The 27,177-nt window shown below is 44.6% G+C and overlaps 1 protein-coding gene across 1 annotated transcript; it reads left to right on the forward strand.

The window, feature by feature from the left end:
• The first annotated feature begins 549 nt into the window (after nt 1–549).
• On the forward strand, nt 550–24,022 carry SELENOO (selenoprotein O). Its single transcript, XM_040343678.1, has 9 exons — nt 550–1,239; nt 3,252–3,455; nt 8,236–8,416; nt 10,757–10,887; nt 12,362–12,642; nt 13,895–14,039; nt 18,946–19,131; nt 20,932–21,088; nt 22,381–24,022. Exons 1-9 carry the CDS (start codon nt 701–703, stop codon nt 22,576–22,578), a joined length of 2,022 nt encoding a protein of 673 aa, XP_040199612.1. The 5' UTR covers nt 550–700; the 3' UTR covers nt 22,579–24,022.
• The last annotated feature ends 3,155 nt before the right edge of the window (nt 24,023–27,177 follow it).

A 27,177-nucleotide genomic window follows, 5' to 3' on the forward strand; every position in this document is an offset into this window, starting at 1 on the left:
TGTGGGTTTCATTTATTTAGATTGATCAGATTAGGAGAGTGGGTGGTTCTTGGTGAAAACAGATGTGATCATTAACCTCTGCCAACTATCAATTAAAATACACTCCCACTTGTGTGTCATATTAATCCATAGACGTTGCTTATTTCTACTGGGAAAGATTGTGCTGAGAAAAACGTCATATTGTAGTGAATAATATGCTGTCCCCTTATTCACCTGAACAACAGTGCGCCCGACACGCCCTAATCTCTACTTTTAAGACACACCTTTAATGTCTGCCAGCCTATCACTGCCTTCTTCTCTTTAAAGTACACGCCTATTCCTGCCTCTGCTCCTGAAACACACCTATCCCCGTCTTCTTCTCTTCATAGGACACGCCTATCCCCGCCTACTGCTTTTGGAACACGCCTTTTGCTCCTGTGATACGCCTATCCCCTCCTTCTCTGCTCCTGGGAATCGCCTATCCCCGCCCTCTGCTCCTGCGTCATGCCTTCTCCGTGCTAGGCGCTCGCCTTTCCCTTCCTTCTTCCTCCACCCGGGGCACGCCCTTTTCCCTTGCTTCTTCCTGTGCCACGCCTTCTCCTAGCAGTAGCTTCCTCCTGGCATCTTTAGGAAGTGTCTGATCCCCATGTGTTAGTGGGAGGAGTCAGCCCCTGTGTTGACAATCAGGTCATATGATTGGGTGTTTTTGTTGGGCACGCGGATGGCCCGGAGGGTGACACGTGCCCTCCCGCCCTTGGCACGGTTCCCCTGGATGGACGCTCTGTTCCCCGCGGCGATGGCAATGATGAAGCGCGCTGTGCAGAGCTCCGCCACCCCGGCCTCCAGCCTCCGTTCTCTGCGCTTCGATAACCGGGCGCTGCGCTGCCTGCCGGTGGAGGCCGGGGACGGGCAGGGCGATGAGGCGGTGAGTTCCCGCCAGGTCTCCGGGGCATGCTTCTCCCCGGTCCGCCCCACCCCCATAGAGAAGCCCCAGGTGGTGACCCTGTCCCGGCCAGCCCTGGCTCTGCTCGGCGTACAGCTCGGAGAAGACGAGGAGGACGAGGCCGCCCATTACTTCAGTGGGAACCGACTACTTCCCGGATCACAGCCCGCCGCTCACTGCTACTGCGGACATCAGTTCGGGAGCTTCGCCGGCCAGCTGGGGGATGGCGCCGCCATGTACCTGGGAGAAGTTCTCAACCCGGCCGGGGAGAGGTGGGAGATCCAACTCAAGGGAGCCGGACTCACCCCTTACTCCAGGCAAGTAGGGGCATTTCACAGTGCAATGCTATTGGCTGATCACAGGGAAGGATCTGTCTGTGCTCTACACAGTGCTCTGCTATTGGCTGATCTGAGGGAAGGGACCTGTCTGTGTTCTACACAGTGCTCTGCTATTGGCTGATCACAGGACGGGACCTGTCTGTGTTTTACACAGTGCTCTGCTATTGGCTGATCTGAGGGAAGGGACCTGTCTGTGTTCTACACAGTGCTCTGCTATTGGCTGATCACAGGGAAGGATCTGTCTGTGTCCTACACAGTGCTCTGCTATTGGCTGATCACAGGACGGGACCTGTCTGTGTCCTACACAGTGCTCTGCTATTGGCTGATCACAGGACGGGACCTGTCTGTGTTCTACACAGTGCTCTGCTATTGGCTGATCACAGGACGGGACCTGTCTGTGTTCTACACAGTGCTCTGCTATTGGCTGATCACAGGACGGGACCTGTCTGTGTTCTACACAGTGCTCTGCTATTGGCTGATCAGAGGGAAGGGACCTGTCTGTTTTACACAATGCTCTGCTATTGGCTGATCACAGGACGGGACCTGTCTGTGTTCTACACAATGCTCTGCTATTGGCTGATCACAGGATGGGACCTGTCTGTGTTCTACACAGTGCTCGGCTATTGGCTGATCACAGGACGGGACCTGTCTGTGTTCTACACAGTGCTCTGCTATTGGCTGATCACAGGACGGGACCTGTCTGTGTTCTACACAGTGCTCTGCTATTGGCTGATCACAGGACGGGACCTGTCTGTGTTCTACACAGTGCTCTGCTATTGGCTGATCAGAGGGAAGGGACCTGTCTGTTTTACACAATGCTCTGCTATTGGCTGATCACAGGACGGGACCTGTCTGTGTTCTACACAATGCTCTGCTATTGGCTGATCACAGGAAGGGACCTGTCTGTGTCCTACACAGTGCTCTGCTATTGGCTGATCAGAGGAAGGGACCTGTCTGTGTCCTACACAGTGCTCTGCTATTGGCTGATCAGAGGAAGGGACCTGTCTGTGTTCACTGACTCTGTACATTCGGAAAACGTAGGAGCTGGATTTAGGTAGGATCCCCCTTGATCCTGGCAGATCGAGGGGGACAGTTGCACGGAGGAGACGAGAGGCCGACGGCAGCACGAAGGGGGGGCAGCAGCACAAAGGGGGGTCACAGAGCAGCATTGAGGGGGACAGCAGCACGAAGGGGGGACACGGAGCAGCATTGAGGGGGACAGCAGCACGAAGGGGGGACACGGAGCAGCATGGAGGGGGACACAGAGGGAGGCAGCAGCACAAAGGGGGGACACGGAGCAGCATGGAGGGGGACAGCAGCACAAAGGGGGGACACGGAGCAGCATGGAGGGGGACAGCAGCACAAAGGGGGGACACGGAGCAGCATGGAGGGGGACATCAGCAGAACGGAGGGGGGACTGGAGGAGGATGCGGGGACAGTCAGCAGTGATCGTGTGTGGGAGAGTTCCAAGCACCAATCACCGCTGATTTCACTAAAAGCCCGACTTTGAAACCTATACAGGGTGATTGGTGCTTGTAACTCCCCCACCGCACTGATCACCCTGACTGCCCAGATATCGGGTGAAGCATCGGAGCATTTGCCTGAGTACAAGTTCTCGGGCAAATGCTCGGTATCGGGAGAACCCTAGTGTGAATAAAACCTTGGTACCCTCCCATAGAAGACACAGGAATTGTCACTTCCTAGACGCCAAGCTCCTGTGCCACCTTGAATAGAGCAGAGGCTTCCTGAAAATGTATTGCGGTGCTTTGCCATGAGCTGATCTGTTTGGCCCTCTGGTCAGGAGTAAAGCCGGCCATACACCATACAATTTTCTTATTCAATTTCCTTTAGATTTACCTTCACCTATGTAGTGCAGGCGCCTGCCTGATTGTATACAAATGGAAAGTGTTTGGGTGTGATCTCATATTATATGGTCTTGGTAAAGCTAATGGGAGATGGGCATTTTACTAACTATTATTTGATTTTTCTAGACAAGCGGATGGAAGGAAAGTGCTGCGATCCACCATTAGAGAGTTCCTGTGCAGTGAGGCCATGTTTCATCTTGGAATCCCAACTACAAGAGCTGCATCATGTGTCACCTCCGACTCCACCGTCATCAGAGATATACATTACGATGGCAACCCCAAGATGGAGAAATGCACTGTAGTTTTACGGGTTGCTCCTACTTTCCTAAGGTACATACATTTTTATTTTATGCATGCGCTTATAAAATAATAATGTATGCCATGCTCAGAATATGTGAAGAACTAGATTTGGTGCCTTAAAACCCATGAGAATTGTACAACTTGGTACCTTTTGTCCTATAGGACTAGAGTCAAGCAGAACACATGGATTAGAACAGTTTTTACAATAATTCTTAGCTGATATTGGAAGCAAAAGTTGTGGTGATTTAAAATGGGTAGCACAAGACAGTTATAACTTGTAAGTTGTACCTGTTTACTTGCAGTCTCCTCTTTGCTACATCTGTTAAAAATCCAGAATTTATAAAGCTTACCTGAGCTGTCAGAAAACAGGGCAGAGAGCGGAAATTGCACACTCATTAAGGAGAACTCTGAGAGCTGATTGGAGGGAAAATACACACCCCACTTCACACAGCATACCTGAACAGTGCTGAGGCTGTCAATCAGCTTGAGATCCCTCCCCTGTCATCCTTTTTTTTTTTTTTTTCTCTTGGTGTCAGAAGCGATTTCATTCTGATACCAGAGGAATGAAGCAGAAGATGGGAATGACACTTGGCGCTCCTTAAAGCCTTAGTAAACATGTAAGCTTATAATAAAAACGTAATTAAGAATCCGCTTTGGGTAAAAATGATACAGAAGTAGTAGCTGAAATACTATACCCGGAATCCAAGTATTTAACATAAAAAAAAAACACAACAGTTCTTTGCCGCACTGTTATGTTTTTTTTCTTTAATCACTTCCCGACGGCCGTACGAATATGTGCGGCCGCAGGGTGGTTCTAAATCTCTGACAGGACGCATATATGCGTCCTCCGCTCTTCCAGGCCACTAGAGGGAGCGCCCGCCGCATTCCTGAGATACCGATGCGCGTGCCTGGCGGCCGCGATGTCCCCCAGGCACTCGGGATCGGCGGGTACAGGGACAAGAAGTGGAGCTCTGTGTGTAAACACAGAGATCCACGTCCTGTCAGGTAGAGAGGAGACCGATCTGTGTCTCTTGTACATAGGGACACAGCATCGGTCACCTCCCCCAGTCACCCCCTCCCCCCACAGTTAGAACACACCCAGGGAATACATTTAACCCCTTCCATGCCCCCCCAGTGTTAACCCCTTCACTGCCAGTCACATTTATACAGTAATCGGTGCATTTTTATAGCACTGATCGCAGTATAAATGTGAATGGTGCCAAAAATGTGTCAAAAGTGTCCGATGTGTCTGCCATAACGTCGCAGTCCCAATAAAAATCGCAGATCGCCGCCATTACTAGTAAAAAAAATTTATAATAAAAATTAATAATAATTCTGTCCCCTATTTTGTAAGCGCTATAACTTTTGCGCAAACCAGTCGCTTATTGCGATTTTTTTTTTTTTTTTTTTTTACAAAAATATGTAGAAGAATACGTATCGGCCTAAACTGAGAAAAAAAATGTTTTAAAAAAAAAAAAATGGGCTATTTATTATAGTAACAAGTAAAAAATATTGACTTTTTTTCAAAATTGTCGCTCTTTTTTTTGTTTATGGCGCAAAAAATAAAAACCGCAGAGGTGATCAAATACCACCAAAAGAAAGCTCTATTTGTGGGAAAAAAAGGACGCCAATTTTGTTTGGGAGTCACGTCGCACGACCGCGCAATTGTCAGTTAAAGCGACGCAGTGCCAGAAGCTGAAATTTCACCTGGTCAGGAAGGGGTATACGTGCCCAGTAAGTAAGTGGTTAAGCCTGTAATAAAACTCACCTGCGGGTACAAGGAATATCTCCTAAATGTGTGCCATTTAGGAGAGATTCACTATTTCTGCAGCTGGTGACATCACCTGCGCACTCCATGGATGGCATACTGAGTGTGCCATCCATTTGAGAACACTGCCGGAGTAGTCGTCCCTGGCGCATGCCCTTGCCCCTAATCTGTAAACGCCTATAGAGTACATGTACACAGATTAACATGAAGGGGAGTTTAGAGGCAGAGAAAAAAAAGTTTTAAAAAGCCGCATCCATAAGACTCAAAAAACAAACTACAATTCCCCCCTTGAACTCCAAGATTGCTCTCCTCCTACCCAAGTTCCTTCAGTGCCATCTACAACTCATCTCTTTTTCTAGGACCCCTCCGAGGCTCTGTCCTCAGAGCCCCTCTACTCTCCATCTGCAGCTCTTCCCTGGATCAGTTGACTTTCAATACCATCGGCTCTCTCTATACTTGTCAGCTCACTACCTTCAGTCTCCTTGCCCATTACTAATTTGAAATATGATTTATCAGTATGAATGTCACACCACTTCATAAAATGTAATATTACCAAAGCTGAGCTCTCTAGCTTCCTTGTCCTCTTCTCAAGTGCTCACCTCCAGGACTTGTACAGAGCCTATTCCCATCCTTTTGAACTCCCTACCCCAACCTGTATGGGTACAACCTGCTCTGTCCTCCTTTAGACAATCCCTAAAAACCCTTATCTTCATGGAAGTCTATCCTGCTTCAGGGAACTGTGAGAACCGACCCATCGGCGGTGTTCGATCGCTCGGGTCTAAGTGCAGAGGCTCCGGGGGACAGATGCAGCATCAGACCCAGGTAAGTATGAAACTGAAAAAAAAATCCTTTACTTCTCTTTTTAAGACGACCATAGACGGTTTAAATCTCAGCTGGTTCAATAGGGACCAGTCAAGATTCAAAGTATGGGCAGGCTGAATGTACCCTAGTTCAGTGGTCCCCAACCTTTTTGGCACCGAGGACCGGCTGCATGGAAGAAAAATTTCCAAGGCCCGGTTGGGGGGAGGTTGGGGATGGCATGCGGGGGGTAAGCGATTTTTCGCGGGCAATTTGTCAGCGCATTATTTCTATTTATTACATTGTAGTAAAAAATAAAGTTAAACCCACCATAATGCAGAATCAGTGGGAGCTTTGAGTGTGTCACTTGCCACGCTGCCTGCCACCAGATGCGTATTGTCACTTGCCACGCTGCCTGAAGTCCCCCACACATTGCAGTCCTCGGTTCCGTCCCCCACACATTGCAGTCCTCGGTTCCGTCCCCCACACATTACAGTCCTCGGTTCCGTCCCCCACACATTGCAGTCCTCGGTTCCGTCCCCCACACATTACAGTCCTCGGTTCCGTCCCCCACCCATTGCAGTCCTCGGTTCCGTCCCCCACACATTGCAGTCCTCGGTTCCGTCCCCCACACATTGCAGTCCTCGGTTCCGTCCCCCACACATTGCAGTCCTCGGTTCCGTCCCCCACACATTGCAGTCCTCGGTTCCGTCCCCCACACATTGCAGTCCTCGGTTCCGTCCCCCACACATTACAGTCCTCGGTTCCGTCCCCCACACATTACAGTCCTCGGTTCCGTCCCCCACACATTGCAGTCCTCGGTTCCGTCCCCCACACATTGCAGTCCTCGGTTCCGTCCCCCACACATTGCAGTCCTCGGTTCCGTCCCCCACACATTACAGTCCTCGGTTCCGTCCCCCACACATTGCAGTCCTCGGTTCCGTCCCCCACACATTACAGTCCTCGGTTCCGTCCCCCACACATTGCAGTCCTCGGTTCCGTCCCCCACACATTGCAGTCCTCGGTTCCGTCCCCCACACATTGCAGTCCTCGGTTCCGTCCCCCACACATTACAGTCCTCGGTTCCGTCCCCCACACATTACAGTCCTCGGTTCCGTCCCCCACACATTACAGTCCTCGGTTCCGTCCCCCACACTTAGGGACAGATCGGAGGGAGGCACAGCATGAGGAGAAAAGTTGCAAGGAGGGAGGCGGGACAGTTCTGGATGGAGGGCCGAGGTAACAAACAGGTGATTGGAGGCTAGGATGAAGGACAGTCCTAGCAGCCAATCGCCTGTTTGATAACCTCGGGCAGCTCCGCCCTCCACCCAGAATTGTTCCGCCTCCCGCTGTCGGCTCTATGAGCGACGCAGGAGGAAGAAAAGTCTCCTTGCGGTCCGAATGGCAGAGTGCTGCGGTCCGCATGTGGGGCTCTCTCATGCCACCTGCTCGTGGCCCGGCTGCAGAAGTGCCGCGGCCCGGTAGTGGGCCGCGGACCGGGGGTTGGGGAACACTGCCCTAGTTGATCAATTAACTTGGGTATAACCAGCCTGACGTATTTTGCATGCTGCTATTGTTAGTGGCTGTTATAGCCGCTAGTAATAATCACTGTTCTCCTGGCGGGAACGGCATTCCCCATTTAAAGGGGTTGTAAAGGTAAAAAAATGTCCCCCTAAATGGCTTCCTTTACCTTAGTGCAGTCCTCCTTCACTTACCTCATCCTTTCATTTTGCTTTTAAATGTCCTTATTTCTTCTGAGAAATCCTCACTTCCTGTTCTGTCTGTAACTCCACACAGTAATGCAAGGCATTCTCCCTGGTGTGGAGTGTCGTGCTCGCCCCCTCCCTTGGACTACAGGAGAGTCAGGATGCTCTCTCTACGTTGCAGATAAAGGAGCGGTGTGTTAGTGGGCGTCCTGACTCTCCTGTAGTCCAAGGGAGGGGGCGAGCACGACACTCCACACCAGGGAGAAAGCCTTGCATTACTGTGTGGAGTTACAGACAGAAGAACAGGAAGTGAGGATTTCTCAGAAGAAATAAGGACATTTAAAAGTAAAATGGAAGGATGAGGTAAGTGAAGGAGGACTGCACTAAGGTAAAGGAAGCTATTTAGGAAAAATAAATTGTACCTTTACAACCCCTTTAAGTGAATGGGCATCGCATGAAAAACACAAAGAAAACTGCATTACCGCCACGTGTGAATGGGGCCTAACGTGTTACTAAATTTCTTTGTTTTTTGGAGCAGGTTTGGATCGTTTGAAATTTTTAAGCCAGTTGATGAATTTACTGGCCGACAAGGTCCCAGTGTCAACAGAAATGATATCCGAATTCAGATGCTGGATTATGTCATTGGCACGTTCTACCCAGAAATACAGGAGAAGTATGAAGGAGACAACGCCAAAAGAAATGCTGCCTTTTTCAGAGAGGTAGTGGGACTTTATTGCTTCATGTTAATATACAGCACCTGTATATGTTCACTTGATGACAGGATGATAAAAATGTAGTTATTACATTTTTGCTGAAGTAGAAATACAACCAAAACCTTTTCTCTGTAAACTAGGTGACATCCCTCTGGTGACAACTCACTGGGGTAGGTATCTCTCTGCCACTAGAACAGAAATAGTGGGGAAATCTCTTGGGCATAGGCCCCCTATAAAAACAGCCAACAGTGGGATTTCCCCGCTTCCTGTTGTGCCACTGGCACAGATATGTTTAGGCCCGGAAGTAAGGGGAAATTAGTGTTGACATGGAAAGCGATTTAAACCCGGAAAAAGGACCTTGCAGGAATTCAGTCCTTTACAGAGTGGTGTGTTACCAATTGTTTTCTTGGCGACTATGGTCCCAGCTGCCTTGAGTTTATTGACCAGATTCTTCCGTGTAGTTCTGGGCTGATTCCTCACCATTCACATGATCATTGAAACGCCACAAGGTGAGATCTTGCATGGAGCCCCAGATTGGGGATTGACGGTTATTTAGCGTTTTTTCCATTCGCGAATAATCGCACCAACTGTTGTCACCCTCTCATGAAGCTGCTTGGCGATGGTCTTGTAGCCCATTCCAGCCTTGTGTAGGTCTACAATCTTGTCCCTGACACCCTTGGACAGCTCTTTGGTCTTGGCCATGGTGGAGAGACTGGAATCTGATTGCTTCTGTGGACAGGTGTCTTTTTTTTTTTTTTTTTTTTTTTTTTATACATAACAAGCTGAGATTAGGAGCACTTCCTTTAACCACTTACCCCCCGGACCATATTGCTGCCCAAAGACCAGAGTACTTTTTGCGATTCGGGACTGCGTCGCTTTAACAGACAATTGCGCGGTCGTGCGACGTGGCTCCCAAACAAAATTGGCGTCCTTTTTTTCCCACAAATAGAGCTTTCTTTTGGTGGTATTTGATCACCTCTGCGGTTTTTATTTTTTGCGCTATAAACAAAAATAGAACGACAATTTTGAAAAAAATGAATATTTTTTACTTTTTGCTGTAATAAATATCCCCCAAAAATATATAAAAAAACATTTTTTTTCCTCAGTTTAGGCCGATACGTATTCTTCTACATATTTTTCGTAAAAAAAAATCGCAATAAGCGTTTATTGATTGGTTTGCGCAAAAGTTATAGCGTTTACAAAATAGGGGGTATTTTTATGGCATTTTTATTAATATTTTTTTTACTAGTAATGGCGGCGATCAGCGATTTTTTTTTTGGTATTGCGACAATATGGCGGACACTTCGGACATTTTTGACACATTTTTGGGACCATTGGCATTTTTATAGCGATCAGTGCTATAAAAATGCATTAGATTACTATAAAAATGCCACTGGCAGTGAAGGGGTTAACACTAGGGGGCGGGGAAGGGGTTAAGTATGCCTGGGTGTGTTCTTACTGTGGGGGGGGGGGTGGCCTCACTAGGGGAAACACTGATCCTCGGTTCATACATTGTATGAACCGAAGAAAAGCATTTCCCCTGCTGACAGGAACGAGAGCTGTGTGTTTACACACACAGCTCCCGTTCCCCGCTCTGTACCGAGCGATCGCGTGTGCCCGGCGGCGATCGCGCCCGCCGGGCACACGCACGGGAGTCGGGGGCGAGCGGGGGGCGCGTGCGCGCGCCTCCGGCGGCGCGCGTGCGCCCCTAGTGGCGGCTAAAAGGTAGGACGTCATAATACGTGATCTCGCCTAGGAGAGCCACCTTGTGGACGTATTATGACGGTGCGGCGACGGCAAGTAGTTAAGAGTGTTCCTAATCTCAACGCCTTACCTGTATAGAAGACACCTGTGAGCCAGAAATCTTGCTGATTGATAAGGGGTTAAACACTTTTCACTCATTAAAATGCAAATCAATTTATAACTTTTTTTTATTGCGTTTTTCTGGCTATTTTTGTTGTTGTCTCTCACTGTTAAAATAAACCAACCATTAAAATAATAGACTGATCATTTCTTTGTCAGTGGGCAAATGTACAAAATCAGCAGGGGATCGAACACTTTTTCCCTCACTGTAGGGGAAAGTGGTGCATGTCTGCAAAACTTTCTTTCTTGTGGCTGTACAAACATATGCAGCCTTATCTAAACCTGTGCATACCTCTCTAGCCATCACTTTATGTATTTAGTGAGTGCAATAATTGGGGGGATTTGTGGTGGGGCTGACTGATTAAACAAAGGCGATGTGTGGATAGAACAATAAATCCCTCACTGAATACCCTGAATAGTGTGCTCTGCATGTCGTTGCTGTGCTACCTAATAATAATAATAATAATACAACTTTCCTTCCAGATAACAAGGAGGACGGCACAGATGGTTGCTGAATGGCAGTGTGTTGGATTTTGCCATGGAGTTTTAAATACCGATAACATGAGCATTGTTGGGCTTACTATCGATTATGGACCCTTTGGCTTTTTGGACAGGTTTGTATGTCTGCAACATGTGCAAACCATCTATTATTAGTGCATAGAATCCTAGTGGCCAACAGTCTTTACACACATTTGTTTTGCTTGCTTTGTTAACATAGCAGCTAAGTATTTGTACTGTTGGCCATTGAAATAAAAATCCTTAAATTTGTCATTTCAAAGAGACATTCTATAATTACCAAAAAAAAAAAAAGATTGTTGTATTGAGTGATTTGTGCATGATTTTGGTAAAACAATATTTCATCAAGAACCTTTTACCAGGCATATCAATGCAATTTCAAGGTGTAGAGCGGCATATAGTGATCCTTACAGATAACATTATTTCATGTATAGGGGAAATTACACATCAATATGGAGAGAGAAGGAAACTGGGGGTATGTTAGACCTGCTTTACATTTCCAGTCTAAAAGCTTGTAGTATCATCAGGGGAAATGCGCATGAAATTAATTAAACTTGTTTTTCTAGATTTGGCATTTTGTGTGTTATGCCCCTAAGTCATATCAACCTCCTTAAAGTGGTTGTAAACCCTTTACAACCACTTTATCTTACAGGTAAGCATAGATTAAAGCTTACCTGTAGGTGCAAGAAATATCTCCCAAATCTAAAAGGTTTAGGAGATATTTCCAAAAAATAGTGGCACCGATGTCGACGGCGCATGCCCTGTAGACATTGGGCACAGGTGCACTAAGCGTGCCGATACTAACGGCAGCATGCCGTTAGTGGCAGCTCCCGCGCGCATGCGCAGGAGTGACGTCATTGCTGCTCCGGTCAGTCACATCGCCGGAGCAGCGATACCCGGAAGTCACTCCCGGTATCATGGCGGCGTCGGAGGAGGCGAACAAGGGCGGCTGCGGGGGCTTCGATCTCAAGTAAGTAATTCATAATGAGCTAGTATGCTATGCATACTAGCTCATTATGCCTTTGTCTTGCAGGTTGTCTTTTTATTTTTTGACAAGAGGGTTTACTTTTTAATCCCCCATTGTTAAGAGATGTAACCCTTTTGTAATACAGTTATTACTATATTTGAAATATGTGGATTTCAGCTGAGGCAAATGTCATCTAGTAATTTAATATATACAATTTATATATTAATATATACAATATATTTTTTTCTGCAGCTGATCTGGGCCTATTAAATCTAGGTCTAATTCTAGACAGTGATTACCTAGGCTGATTGCACATGTACAACAGATACTTGAACAAGAATATCATGTAATGTGTATTATTATTATTATTATTAATAATAATATTATTATTAATAATATTATTATATACACCGTATTTATCGGCGTTTAACACGCACCCTAACTTTAAGAGGGAAGGTTCAGGAAAATACCTTTCCACAGCCCCCTGTGTATAACACGCAGGTACAGTTTACCCTCTATTTTCAGGGTAAAAAAGTGAGTGTTATACGCCAATAAATACAGTAATATATATATCTCTCATACATTTTTTATTTTTTTTCCCCTAGGTATAACCCAGATCATATCTGTAATGGTTCCGATAATATGGGACGTTATGCCTACAACAAGCAGCCAGAGATCTGTAAGTGGAATTTGGGAAAGTTGGCTGAGGCTCTAGTCCCAGAGCTGTCTTTGGACATAGGTAAAAATATCCTTGAAGAAGAATATGATGCAGAATTTCAAAGACACTATATGCAGAAGATGAGGAAGAAGCTGGGACTTCTTAAACTACAACTGGAAGAGGACAGCAAATTAATCTCTGATTTATTGGACACCATGAATCTTACAGGTGAGATTCTTCATCCCAAGGGAGCTCCTCAATTGTATCACCTCTGTTAGGCTAAGTTCACACTGGCATTAAAGGCAGGTGTTTGAGGGGCGTTAAAAGCACCCCTCAAACACCTATGCAAATAAAATGATGGACAGCATCATTATAGTTTATTTACTGTAATGAAATAAGCGCTCATGGAGCATGCCTTAACGCTTCAAAAGTGCGCATAGGGTGTTTGGGGAGCATTTTTAACTCTTGTAACACCAGTCCAACACCCATACTAAAGCGCATTAACGCATGTCTAATGCCCATTCTAACGCTATAGGAGCATTTGTTAAACGTTTAGAAATTTAGTCAAGTGTGAACAAGCTCTTAGTAATGCAAGGGCTCCTTCCAGTGTCACACTAAGGCCTAGTAAACACGGGTCGAAGCAGCCCACACTCTGCCCGTATGTAATGTAGTTGGTCCAACAGAAGCTGGATATTCAGCCGGATTCTGTCAAAGGGGCATGACCGAAAAAGGTCTGCCGATCAGCTCTCGATCGGCACACTCAGCCAATGACTCAAAGCAATGACTGAAGTGTTCTGGTGGTGGGCAGGGTTGTTGGGCGGTCCCCATGTCAGAACACAATAAAACAGCAGAAGAGATTGCTCTACTAATATTGGATAGTTAACTTAAAGTAAAGGGGGGTTTCAAAAAGCAAACAGACCATTCCTTTTCTAACAATGCAAATGTGACTAGTCATGATTTGGGTTAGGCAAAAAATATAGATAAGTGCAAATGACTTTAGACAGAAATTTCGCATTTCTGAACAGAAGTCCATTTGGTAGCAACTTTGAGTAATTTGACATCTCGCCACACAAGCTGGATAATGTTAAAATGTTGTGTGTATGTATGTATATGTGTGTGTGTGTGTGTGTGTGTGTGTGTGTGTGTGTGTGTGTATGTATGTGTATATATATATATATATATATATATATATATATATATATATATATTATATACACATTTGTATTCTTCTACACTCTCTAGTTATGCATTTTGCCTTTTGAACCATTCATAATTTTAGCAAATGCTGATTGGCTTCTGTAAACGATTGGCGCTTATTTTATTGACTATTTTATTGATTTTTCTGTGTTCATTTCTTGGTATTCTTAATGGGCAATATAGTGGTGGACTTTAATCCACAAGTGATAATTATTTGATTTATGCTGTGCGTATCACACACCATGCACTTGATGACATCAGCCCCAATAATGTCTTGCTCTAGGCTCAGATTTTACCAACACTTTCCGGGTTCTCAGTAAATTCTCAGGATGCTCCTCTGATATTGATGACTTCTTGAGCACAGTCACTGAACAGTGTGCTACCTTGGAGGAATTAAAGGTTGTTTACAAGCCTAAAATGGATCCAAGGTAAAATAAAAAATGATCTGGCATTGTACAATAAATGAAATGCTCAATGATTTCACTGACTGCATTATGAACTTTAACCACTTGTCCTCAGGAACATGTACTCCCCTTCATGACCAGGCCATTTTTTGCTATGACACTGCCTCACTTTAACTGACCATTGCACGGTCATGCAATGCTGTACAAAAATAACGATCTTTCTTCTGGTAGTATTTGATCACCCACCCCTGGGTTAATTTTTTGCGCTATGAACAAAAAAATATTGACAATTTTGCAAAACTATTTTTTACTTTCCGATATAAAATTATATCCAATAATAAAAAAAAAAAAACTTCATACGTTTTAAGCCAATATGTATTCTGCTACATATTTTTGGTAAAAAAAAAGAAAAATCACAAAAAGCGTATATTGATTGGTTTGCGCAAAAGTTGTAGCATCTACAAATGATGGTGTGTGTGTGTGTGTGTGTGTGTGTGTTTGTTTGTTTATTTATATATATATATATATATATATATATATATATATATATATATATATATATATATATATATATATATATATATATATATATATATATATATATATATAATATTTTTTGTGTGTGTGTATATATGTGTGTGTGTGTGTGTGTGTGTGTATATGTATATATATATATATATATATATATGTGTGTGTGTATATATATATATACTGGAATTTATTTTATTTTTTATATACTAGTAACGACAGCGATCAGTTACTTATTACGGTACTGCGATATTGTGACAGACAAGCTAAGAGTAACTGACACTTTGGGAACCACTGACACCAATACAGTGATCGGTGCTAAAAATATGCACTGTCACTGTACTAATGAGTAGGAGCATGACTCTGCATATCGACAAGGTCCGTTGTTTTCTATGGGGCTGTCAGATGAAATGCAGTTGAAAACTGAAGGAGAAGGCACTGATATCCAAGTGTAACAATAAAATGTATAAATGCACAATGATTAAAAAGAAAGGCACTGAAAAGGGTTAACGTGTGGCAGGGAAGATCATCTGTTGTAAGAAGAAAAAGATGATCTGCCTGCATCACATTAACCCTTGTGAGTGCCTTTCTTTTTATTCATTGTGCTTTTATACATTTTGTTACATTTAGATGGCAGCGTCTTCTCTTTCAGTATTCAAACAAAATCCACCACATCCCTGCAGACGCGACGGAGCTCTGCTTTGCTTACATAGGCAGAGCTCCGTCCTGTGTCTCTCCTCGCCAATCAACGGGTGCTGGCGAACATCTATTGGCCAGCACACTCTGCTCGGCATCTGCATGTGCCCCTTAGGCAGAAGTACGTAAGTGTGTGTGTACGTACGTGGTTCTGCCGCCCTGTAGCAGTAAATTTACTATAGGGCAGTCGTTATGTGAACAACCACCTCCCGCCCGGCCTATAGCAGTGGCGGTGGTTCTGTTCTCCTGACTGGGCATCATATATAACATGCCGACGAGCACCTGGGGGGGGGGGGGCGCAGCATGGCGATTGGAGATGCTGTATGTCAGTCTGACACACTGCATCTCCGATCGTGGTATTGAGCCTCTGACGGAGGCTCCTTACCACGTGATCGGCTGTAACCAATAACAACCGGTCATCGCGTGAACCATGAAATGCCGGTAAACGGCATTCTATGATTCGCGCTGACAGGGAGAGCTGCTTGGCGGCGCTCCCTGTCAAAGGGGGGGGGGGCGGTGCTGATAATCGGCACAGCCCCATCAAATGTGCCACCACAGCTGCTAAGTGCCCAGCAGTAACGCCTGTCAGTACCTTATCAGTGCCGCCAATTGGTGCCCATCAATTCTACATACCGGTGCAACTCATCAGTGCCCGTCGGTGAAGAAGAAAGCAACATTTTATAACCAAAACGCAGAAAAACATTCTTATTTTTTTCAAAAATGTCAGTCTTTTTTCGTTTATCAAAAAATTAAAAACCCCAGTGGTGATCAAATACCACCAGAAGAAAACTCTATTTGTGGAAAGGAAAAAACAAAAATTTAGTTTGGATACAGTGTTGCAAGACCGTGCAATTGTCATTCAAAGTGTCAGCACTGAAAGCAGAAAATTGTCCTGGGCAGGAAGGGACGAAAGTGGCAGGTATTGAAATGGTTAAACAACTCCTGAGTGGCATTTTCAGTTTGATAACTCACTATGGCAAATATTTTATTCCTGTGACTAGATGAGGGGGTTAATACCTGTAATGAGAGATTTGGATATATGAATGTTTTATTTTATTTCACGTGCTGTAATTTTTCTCTACTTTTTTACCTACAGATCAACCTGTATTAGCAAAATTGATAGGGGTTGGGACAAACTTATGCCGACAGTGTTGCTTTCAATGATCAGCTTTTATTTATATGGTTTGAACCATTTTGGTGCTGCAGTGATGTAGAGAAAAAAGCCTATGGGAAACCCTGCGGTGGAGCATACACACGGCCAGGATTCCCGGCCAAAGCTGTCATGGCGGTTTTCCTGGTAGGAAAACCGGCTGTGTGTAGAGCAGGTTCTCTGGTTTCCCCTTGGTTTTCCCGGTGGTAAAAAGTCAGCCAGGAAACCCGTACGTGTGTACGAGGCATAAATCTAACTGTGTATAAGGGAACTACAGCTGTTTTAACCACTTGCCGACCGCCGCATGTATATGTACGTCCACAGAATGGCACGTACAGGCATATAGGCGTACATGTACGTCTCTGCCTTTCCGCAGGTCGGGGGTCCGATCGGGACCCCCCTCGCTACATGCGGCGGTCGGATACCCACGGGGAGCGACCCGGGACGACGGCGCGGCTATTCGTTTATAGCCGCCCCGGAGCTGAAGAACGGGGAGAGCCGTATGTAAACACGGCTTCACTGTGGCGGCTGCATCGATCGAGTGATCCCTTTTTATAGGGAGACTCGATCGATGATGTCAGTCCTACAGCCACACTCCCCTACAGTTGTAAACACACACTAGGTGAACCCTAACTCCTACAGTGCCCCCTGTGGTTAACTCCCAAACTGCAACTGTTATTTTCACAATAAACAATGCATTTTAAATGCATTTTTTTCTGTGAAAATGACAATGGTCCCAAAAATGTCAAAATTGTCCGAAGTGTCCGCCATAATGTCGCAGTCACGAAAAAAAACGCTGATTGCTGCCATTAGTAGTAAAAAAAAAATAATAAAAATGCAATAAAACTATCCCCTATTTTGTAAACGCTATAAATTTTGCGCAAACCAATCGATAAACGCTTATTGCGATTTTTTTTTTTTTTTTTTTTACCAAAAATAGGTAGAAGAATACGTATCGGCCTAAACTGAGGAAAAAAAAAACATTATGTTTTTGGGGGATATTTATTATAGCAAAAAGTTAAAAATATTGCATTTTTTTCAAAATTGTCGCTCTATTTTGGTGATCAAATACCACAAAAAGAAAGCTCTATTTGTGGGAAAAAAGGACGCCAATTTTGTTTGGGAGCCACGTCGCACGACCGCGCAATTGTCTGTTAAAGCGACGCAGTGCCGAATCGCAAAACCTGGCCTGGGCATTTAGCAACAAAATGGTCCGGGGCTTAAGTGGTTAATGCTGGTGTCTGACTGCAGTATATGTGTTGCCACGCCTGCTTAGCATGTCATAGTCACAACATACCCCTCCCACTGGCTGCCAGTGATCATGTAGGAATTGTTGTGGTTGTCTGGTTTAGAATGGAAAGTAACTTGATTATTAGTATCCCAGCCTTGCAGACTAAAACTAAAGACTTAACCCACTAAAGCTGGCCATAGATCGAAATTCGGTCTGTCCCTGCTAAACAGGCCAAATTGTGATCCATCACACAAGAAAAATCTCACTTTGACAACATATCGCTCTGTGGCACTTAGGGCGAATATATAATGTAGGATGATATCACCAGGTCTCTTTCAAGACAGGATCGTTCTGCCAATGCTGCCCTCCTGAGATGGAGGATCGTGTTTTGAGGGACATGCCCTCTTGCTCCTCTAAACATATCAGTGGTAGTTTGTCATACATGAGAATCCTGTGTTGCCACTTCTGGCTCCTGGGTTTTGTATAACACTTTTATACCTTGGCTATTGTGAGTATGCACGCATTTGTTTTTATCCAATAAATGAAGATTGTAATTATACCTTTGTGCCCTTTGTCCAGAATTTCTGATTTAATTTATGACCAGTTCTGTTCAGGAGCAGTCGATCTACTCACGAATGGGCCTACAGCCAATAAGGGGCACTGCTGATCACTGTATTCACTGTCCAACTCACTCTGCTGTCATAATACCATGACACAGCGGGGAAGATTCCAACCTCACCTCAAATGTTTGGATAGGGGGAACAGGTTTAGTGTTTTTTATTTTTCTTTCTCTCTTTATTTAGCCATTGTATGGCCAGGTTAAGATTGTAAGTTGGAGATGAATGGGGGGGGGGGGGGGGGTGTAGTTATTTTAGTTCCATTTGTTATTTTATAGTCCTAATTTTCTTTGGAATAATAAAATTAAATCCACAATTCTAAAAATTGAGTAGTGTCTGAATCATTGCCCCCCCCCCCCCCCGGCATTTATCTTTTAGAAATCTGTTTCTGAAAAATTATTATTTTAAAACCACCTCAAGTAGCATCTTTACCTGTTCTCCAAAGGTTGTATTGTAAGATAACCTGTGTGATAATCTTTGTGAATCGAGGTTTAGAGTAAACAAAAGTGCAAAAATGTTTAAATCATTTTTGGAACGTTATTTCAGTGTAATTTAATTGCATATACTACAAATTTTACACTCAAAGGTACATTGTAAAAGAAACAATATGTTTGTATATTTACTGTGGCGTAATGCTCTTTGACTTGAAAGCTAAAAAGCAAAGTAAAAATGCCTTATTGACATTTTTTTGTTTTTTTCTGGTTTCAGGCAACTTTCAGTGTTGTTGATGTTGGCACAGAGCAATCCCCAATTATTTGCACTGATTGGGTCAAAAGCGAACATAAGCAAAGAGTTGGAGAATATGGAAAAATCTGAAAAACTTCAGGAATCCAGCGATGAGGATCTACTGAATAATAACCGAGAGCACTGGAAAGAGTGGCTTCAGAAATATAGGTATATTGTAGTGCAAACCTACACTGGGGGGCACACAGCAGGTGCATCAGTATAAGTCCTACTCCCAGGAATGGACACTAGGCAAAAAACACACCTTGTTATTCCTGTAGATTTTCCCCTGTATAGGTGGAAGCTCTGTGTTTGCTTCTTGTCCCTGGAGGTATTGCATCCTAAATTGCTTTAAGTGCTGGTGACCCCCTGATATGCCACATTTGTCTTCTTCTTTTTTTTTTTTTTAGGGGGGAGTGGGTACCCTGTTTTTAGAAGCACCCAGCTGCCACTTCCTCCCCTGGCTCCATGTTGCCGGAAAGGAAGTTCTCTCTCCCTGCAATCTTCTGGCACACGTCACAGGTCCCAGAAGATTGCCCGGCAATTCAGTGTTGCTCACGCATGCGCAGTGCACACCCGGTTGCCCACAGATAGAATGCCGGCGCCGCAGAAAAGAGGGGGCGAGGAATGAGGCTATGTGCGCCCACATTGTTGGACCATGGGACAGGTGAGTGACTGAATATTAAAAGTCAGCAGCTACACTTTTGTAGCTGCTGACTTTTAAATGGGTGGAACTCTGCTTTAAGTGAGTACAGTTTTTTATTTATTTTTTTCATTCAACCAGCAGGTTGAATAGAAAAAAAAAACAAAAAACGATCTGTGCATCAGCATAAGCTATGTTGATGCAGGGATCTCTCTGGCTGAGACATTGTATACTGACAGGGGTATACAGTGCGGCAAAAGAAGAACATTTTTTTTTTACATACTCGCGCCCTCATCTATGTGGCGGCAGCATTGATCCGATGTTGCAGTTGTCTTCCACCACCTCCTACACTGAAAACTGAGCGATCGAAGACCCCAGCCACCTCTACACCGAGAACTGAGCAATGAGTGTCGCCTCTGCCCTGAGCACAGAATGGTAACTGTAATGGGGCCGTACAGACGACCGAACATGTCTGCTGAAACTGGTCCGCGGACCAGTTTCAGCAGACATGTTCGGTCGTGTGTAGGCCCAAGCGTGCAGGATTCCAGCAAACATTTGCCCGCCGGGCCTTTTCCCAGCGGGCAAATATTTCTGGACTTGTTTTAAAACAGTCCACTGGAATCCTGCCCGCTCGGACATGTTCGGTCGTCTGTACAAACCTACTGTACATGTCCGAGCGCCCGCCATCCCCCGCATGGGTCGAATGACTTCGACGCATGCGTGGAAGCATTTAACTGGCAGGCCCACCCACGCCGCGGACACGCCCCGCGTATTGTTTACGCGCGGATTTCTGTACGATGGTTAGTACAGCCATCGTACAGAAATCCCCGGGCAGACTTGAACGGTGAAAACGGCCTGGCGGACAAGTTATCGTACATGTTTGCCCGTGTGTACGCGGCCTTAGCCACCAATTTTGTGCTCTGCTCACTGGAGTGCTGGCTGTGGAGGGCACTGGAGCTGCTGGCTCAGTCTCCCGGTGGCATGCCGAGTATCTTAGATCTGCTACCGGTCAGCCATCTGAGTGGATCCCGACATTGTCGGGATCCCTGCAGAGCCTGGGGCAGCTCTCTAACCCAGATTCAGCTGACAGCAGGCTAAAACCCGTTGTCAGCTAATGTCAAAGGAGTGCAGAAGTATAGCCAAAGTGCTTTGGCCATACTTCTCCTTTTTAAGGCCTGTGTTAATGTCCATAGCGTGGGCCTCAGGTACCCTAAATGGATGTAGACATAAAAGGAAATGTGAAAGATTATAGCTTTAATGACATTAAAGTTTATAGTAATATAGTCACTCCTATATGGTAAGACTGCTAACTAGCATTTCTTTTTCAGTGCACGCTTGGAAAAAGAACAAGAACATTCTGAAGACATTAAGACTTTGCACACAGAACGGGAAAAAATCATGAATTCCAATAACCCAGCACACATCCTGAGAAATTATATAGCTCACAATGCCATAGAGGCAGCTGAGAATGGAGACTTTACAGAGGTAATGATTTAGCGTTATCCTTATTCTCCACTAATGCTTACCAATCAGTTGTGATTACGTTTATCTTAATCTATGTAGCAGAAATAGAGGGCACTGTTTAGAGGTCAGACTTTCTGACCCACATTAAAGAGGTACTTCAGTCAGTTAAAAAAGAATTGTCTCTTTTTAATAAAAGGACACTTACCTGTCCAGGGATCCAGCTCTGTCCTCACCCGGGGCAGTTCTTTGCCAGTCTTTGGGTCCCTGACACTGCCATGTTAACTGTGGGAAGCCGGCTGTGACTCCTTGATGGTTCCCACTGCATGAGCTGCACTGTGCTGTGATTGGTCCTGCAGCTTCTGAGACCTATGACTTGTCCCAGAATGTTGTGAGCAGGGAAGGAGCCTTTTGGTGGAATCGCCTAGGGGTCATCTGACTGGAAGGTGGGTAACTGTGAAAACCAGGTACCAACCAGCTCGTTAAAAAAAGGAGGGGGCATACAGCAGAACTTCCCCTTTAGGCTGATTAAAGGATCACTAAAGGAATTTTTTTTTTTTTAGCTAAATAGCTCATGTCCTTATTGTTCGTTTTTGCTTTGAAGTGGCTGTAATTCTGCTGTGATCTCCACACTTCCTGGTTGTCTATTTCCTTACAACTATCGTACTGGGAGCTTTCTCACGGTGGTCTAAGCTGTCATTACTGTGTGTCTAAAACTTAACAGAACCAATCAGATTCATTTTAAAAACAAAACACTGCCCTGGATTTGTTTGTTTTTGTTCTGTGTGTCTCTCTAGTTCACAGGAACATGAAACCAGTTTAAAAGTGAAACTAACCTACAGGCACATTTATATAACAGTCATTTCAGCAAAAAAATAAAAAATTTCCTTTAGTGACCCTTTAAGGCACCACGGCTCGATCAAGCCTGCAGATGTGCCACAATAGAAAGCGGCTTCCTATGGTGGCATACTGAGAAGAGCAGGACCTGGCGGGAGACCTCAGAAGAGAAGGATCAGGGGGTGCTCTGTGCAAAACAACTGCACAGAGCAGGTAAGTATAATGTGTTGTTTTTTTTTTTTTTAAGTACTCCTTACAATCACTTTAAAACAAACCTGTTGTTGTTACACCCTGTATGGGCAAAGAACATGTTTGCATTAAAGTATTACTGTTGGCCACAAGTGCCAGCCCACAAATTTATCGGTCATGTTTTCTTTTGTACCAGACCTTCAGTGTTCACAATTAATTTGAGCTTAGAAGTGAGTTTTGCCCGGCAGACCTTCTGTTTCTAAATTTCTGGTATTTAAATTGATCACCAGGTGAGGCGCGTCCTGAAGATTTTGGAAAATCCTTATGAAGTGGAGGAAAGTGAAGAAATCCCTGAGCTTGCTGAAGAAGAACGTCTGGAAGCTTGTGCTTCTTCTGCCGTCTTTAGGCCCACAAATCTCTCCAGACTTCCATATAGCAAGAAACCTCCACTTTGGGCTACAGAACTATGTGTCACCTGATCCTCATAATAGCCTTGTTGGCGTTTTCTGTTTTCATGCAGGAAAAAAAACCTCAACAAGGCCAATTCTAACAAGCACATATATAGATAGGTTTTTTAAAACTACATTTGGATTTTTTGGTAAGGTTATAACCACTTAAGGTTGCTTGCACATGGGGACATTTAGCTGCTGTGTGTCCCTCCTGGCATGTTGGCGTGTACTGGTGGCACAGTTACAGCATCTATCCCCGCAGCATGCCAGTCTGTGGAAGGCTGCATATGGACTAAATGTTATAGTGAGTGGTACTCCCTGTTTAGGGCCCTATGTATTCAGGAATTAATGTTTTAAAATGCTGGGAGGAGCACACAGCCGTTAGATGGCCCTGTGTGTGTGCAAGGGGCCTATTGGGGGGGAGAAAAATTACTACAAAATATTTATTTGCCATTAAAACCTATAGAATCCAAATGTAATTTGCACATGACGGCAAAAATATCAATTCAGGAATGTGACGTATTTTTGCCTGATGTTTACCACTGTAGTGCTTGTTGCATGTTTTAGCATTGTGTATATCATCACATTAATTTAAAACATAAATTATGATGGACTTGATGCTTTTTATACGCACAAAAATGTTGCAATTGGAAAATGAAACCATTGCACTTAATGGATATTCAGGTAATTTTTGTTTGCTGCTTACGCTGTGCCTTTTGTACAGACTGTACCTTGTTACAAAGATAGGTGGAGGATATAGAAAGTGTTTTTTTTTATATTGACTTCCATAAAATGACAGATATTGTATTGATTTTATTGACTTGTTTTAACAGGCAAGTGAAGTGTGTGTGTGGTAGAATGTACAGTGTGAGATTACCATAGGACAAAAACAAATGTTTTTTTTTTTTTGGGGGGGGGGGGGGGAGAGAGATGTAGAATGTACAGTTTGAGATTTCCATAGAAAATTTTTTTTTTTTTTGGGATGCTAAATTTAGGCATCATTCATAAACAAAAGAAAAACCTTTATACTCTCCTCAATGCTGTAACCCACGTGGGTTGCAAGATGAACTGGTCAATCGCATGACCCCTCCTGTTAGCAGAGAGCTGTGACTGTCGGTCACTAGAGTGCTGGGCAGAGGAGGAGGCGGGTGCAGCTGGCTTTGTCATGTCCTGACAATATAGCTGGGATTATTTCAGAGAATGATGACCAAAAATGAAGTCAGCAATGACAGTTTGCATATGTTTTAGGACAGGCTCCCTTTTAAGAAATAATTTTAAATAGCGGCTGTGCTTTAAACACATCAGGTGGTTACAGGTAAAAAGGTTATTTGCCCGAGTCTTTCCATTCTTTCTACATTTTTTTTTTTTCAATGGTCTTTTATGCCAAAAAAAAATGTTCAACGATATAGAAATGTTCTTAAGCATTAGAACATAATTAATACCCTTTGTGTTCATTTACATATTAAATGCAATTTCAAAATGATTTTCAGTACTGTGTTTTTTTGTGTGCATGTGATGGAGGGCTCTGGCACCTTATTTATTTGGTAAGCTCTGTTGGAAGTCCACTCTGCTCTTCTTGCCACTCTTAATGTGTTATGTGTATGGGATTGTTTTACTTTATATGTGAGCACCCACACTGAAAGGGAATCTGTCTTTATTTTTACATTGTAATAAGTCCCTTGGGAGCAATGGGAAGAGGGTTTCATGGCACTGTTACAGTCCTCACAAATGCACTCATTAGTACATCCCATTGCTGCAGTACAGTCAGTGAGTGGCTGCTGCAGTCACTGGCCACTGTTGCTCCAATATTCATTAGAAAAATTGAGGATCTTGATGTATATGTTCTAAAAACATGTAATGTGTGCAATTTGAGTTTATCCATTTTTATGGGCCTAAAAGCCTACACTTCTGTGTCTAAAAACATTGCTTATCAGAATTTTTCCTAAAACGAATGCCTAAATTGCGCTGCATTTTTCAAAATTTCACCCATTGTAATACTAAAATACGATACAGAAATTCTTACAGAAGACACTGGATGGAGTAACTATGTGTATGCTGAACGTGGATGTTTTAAGATTGTGACTCGATACACAGATTAGAAAAATGGGGAAACCGTGCATGGTGAGTCCAGCCACATTGTGATGGCAGTGGCTTAATTGGGAGAGTAAAAAAAAAAAAAGTTAGCCCTCCTAAAAGCTTTTAAGCTTTATATTCTCCCTGACAGGTCCTGTTATGCAACCATGTCTGTCCGATAAACTTGTCTGATCAAATAAATGGTTAGGGACCCCCCGGATCTAATTTGAAGGATCACCCCCCCCCCCCTTTTTGCTATGGGGAGGTGCCTCCTACTACCTCATATTATAGTGCATCTGGTTCCAGGAAATCTCAGATGTTTACATTGAGAACATCAGGACCAGGGGCTACAAACTAGAGTTGCTCTGCTGCCACCCTGCTTCATACTGTCAAATTTGTCACCCTGGTCATAGAAATTACATGGTACTGGCTGCAGGTTGGTACCGTGATCAGTCATTGGCTATGTCTGGTGGACGATCACACGGCAGCGTCAGCCTGAGAGGATGTACCCCCCCCCCCCCCCCGGAACGTCATTGTAAAATGACGGCAGGGAATTTGTCATTCTGGGAGCCCTCCCGGGGCCGTGCTGCAGCACAATCTGTCATTGGCTTTGGTTAAAATATCAGCAACATAGATTAAAGCCCAACTCCGGGCAATTTGTGTTCCCCATGCAGTGGGGCTGTGCCCATATTGAATGAGTTAAAGGGGTTGTAAAGGTTTGTGTGTTTTTTGTTTTTTTTTAGGTGAAAAGGTGAAAAAAAAACACCTGACAATGACAGCCCCCCTGTTTTACTTACCTGAGCCCATTCAGCTGCTCGGCTCATCCCCGTGTCCTCTTCTCCACTGCCTCTCAGCATTAATTGGATAGATTGATAGCAGCACAGCCATTGGCTTGTGCTGGTGTCAATCAAATCCAATGACCGGGGGGGGGAAAGGCCGAGACGTATACTGTGTCTATAGAAGCAGATGTATGAGACGGGGGAGCAAGGCCACAAGGCAACCCCCTCGGAAGAGAGCTTCCCGAGGGGGTCAGCTATTGCAGGGAGGACCCCAGAAGAGGACGATCTGGGCCACTCTGTGCAAACCGAACTGTTGTTATTTTTAAGGGGAAAAAAAAGGAAGCTTTACAACCCCCTTTAACTGCTCATTTTGTCTAGGGGTGAACACAGCCTATACTCACCTGATCCTTCAAAAAAAGCTGAACTGGTCCCGATGTCTTCACATCCAGAGCTGGTCTATGATGTCAGGAACAGCCCACTGCACAAGACTGCTGGACTGTGAGGGGTGCAGGAGATGAAGGGACCAGGGTTGGACTGGGAGAATCAGAGGATTGTGGTGAGTATATCTCGGCTCTCCAGACCATATAGACCAGGGATATGCAATTAGCGGACCTCCAGACGTTGCAAAACTACAAGTCCCATCATGCCTCTGCATGTCATGCTTGTGGCTGTCAGACTCTTGCTATGCCTCATGGGACTAGTAGTTCTGCAACAGCTGGAGGTCCACCAATTGCATATCCCTGATATAGACCAAAATAAGCAGTTATTCAGCTTTAAGCTGTGCACTTGGTGAAACACTTGCAAATGCAACGCCACCAGGAAAACATTAAAATGAATGGCACTGCTCTCTGTGGATATACTTCAGCTAATTTTCGGTGCAGCATGATGATGTCACTCAGGTCTGCCCTAAGCATTACATTACATGTGACTTCATCAGGGGCTCATGACGTTTGATGCACAATATCATTAAGACTTGGTAAAGATTTTATATACAGGAGTGTGATTCATGTATGGTAGTGCAGCACTTATTTTCTATAGGTTTAATTTGTGTATGTGGGAAGCACATAAAAGTGCAGGAAATTTTAAACATTACCTTATAGGAGACTCTTGAATACCACATTGCATATTTTTTTTTTTTTTGCTTCCTCATTCCTATTTTCTGTAAGGCGAAGCTGAGCTTTCAGTCTTATTTTTTGTTAGTACATAGGGATAAGCTCCGGCGTGTTCGTACACTCCATGTGCAGAGCCCGCCAGGAAGTCGGCACTGTGCTGCGCTAATCACAGGTAGTGAGACTTTTTGCGATCTCTGCAGCCGAGCATTGGGACAATGTCTCCCTGCCTGTGATTAGCGCAGCGCCGACTTCCTGGCATGCTCTGCAAATAGAGTGTGCGAACACGCCGGAGCTTATCCCTATTGGTACAGCTCCTTAGTTTTGTTAAGTCTGCAGGGCTTGCAGGATACAAATGTGCTTGATTCCCCCATCAACAAAGTTAGTGTTGACAGTAATCCCTCCGATGGAGCCATTGTGTTCTCCCAGCAGGTAAAGCCATCCCCGCTGGGAGAGCACAGTGATTTTTTTTTTTTTAGCGGCTATAACCGCTGCCAGCGATAATTAAATGTCAAATCCGGCGGCTGGATTGTACACAAGTTGATTGATCAAATTTGGTACATTCAGCCTGCCCACACATGGTTTGAATCTCAGCCGGAACAGCCTATGGCCGGCTTTAGTCCTCTCTCTGCTTCTTCCTATCATCAGGTTCTTGTCAACACATTTGTATGCAGCAC

The sequence above is a fragment of the Rana temporaria genome, chromosome 3 (genome assembly GCF_905171775.1).
Source record: "Rana temporaria chromosome 3, aRanTem1.1, whole genome shotgun sequence".
Lineage (NCBI taxonomy): Eukaryota > Metazoa > Chordata > Amphibia > Anura > Ranidae > Rana > Rana temporaria.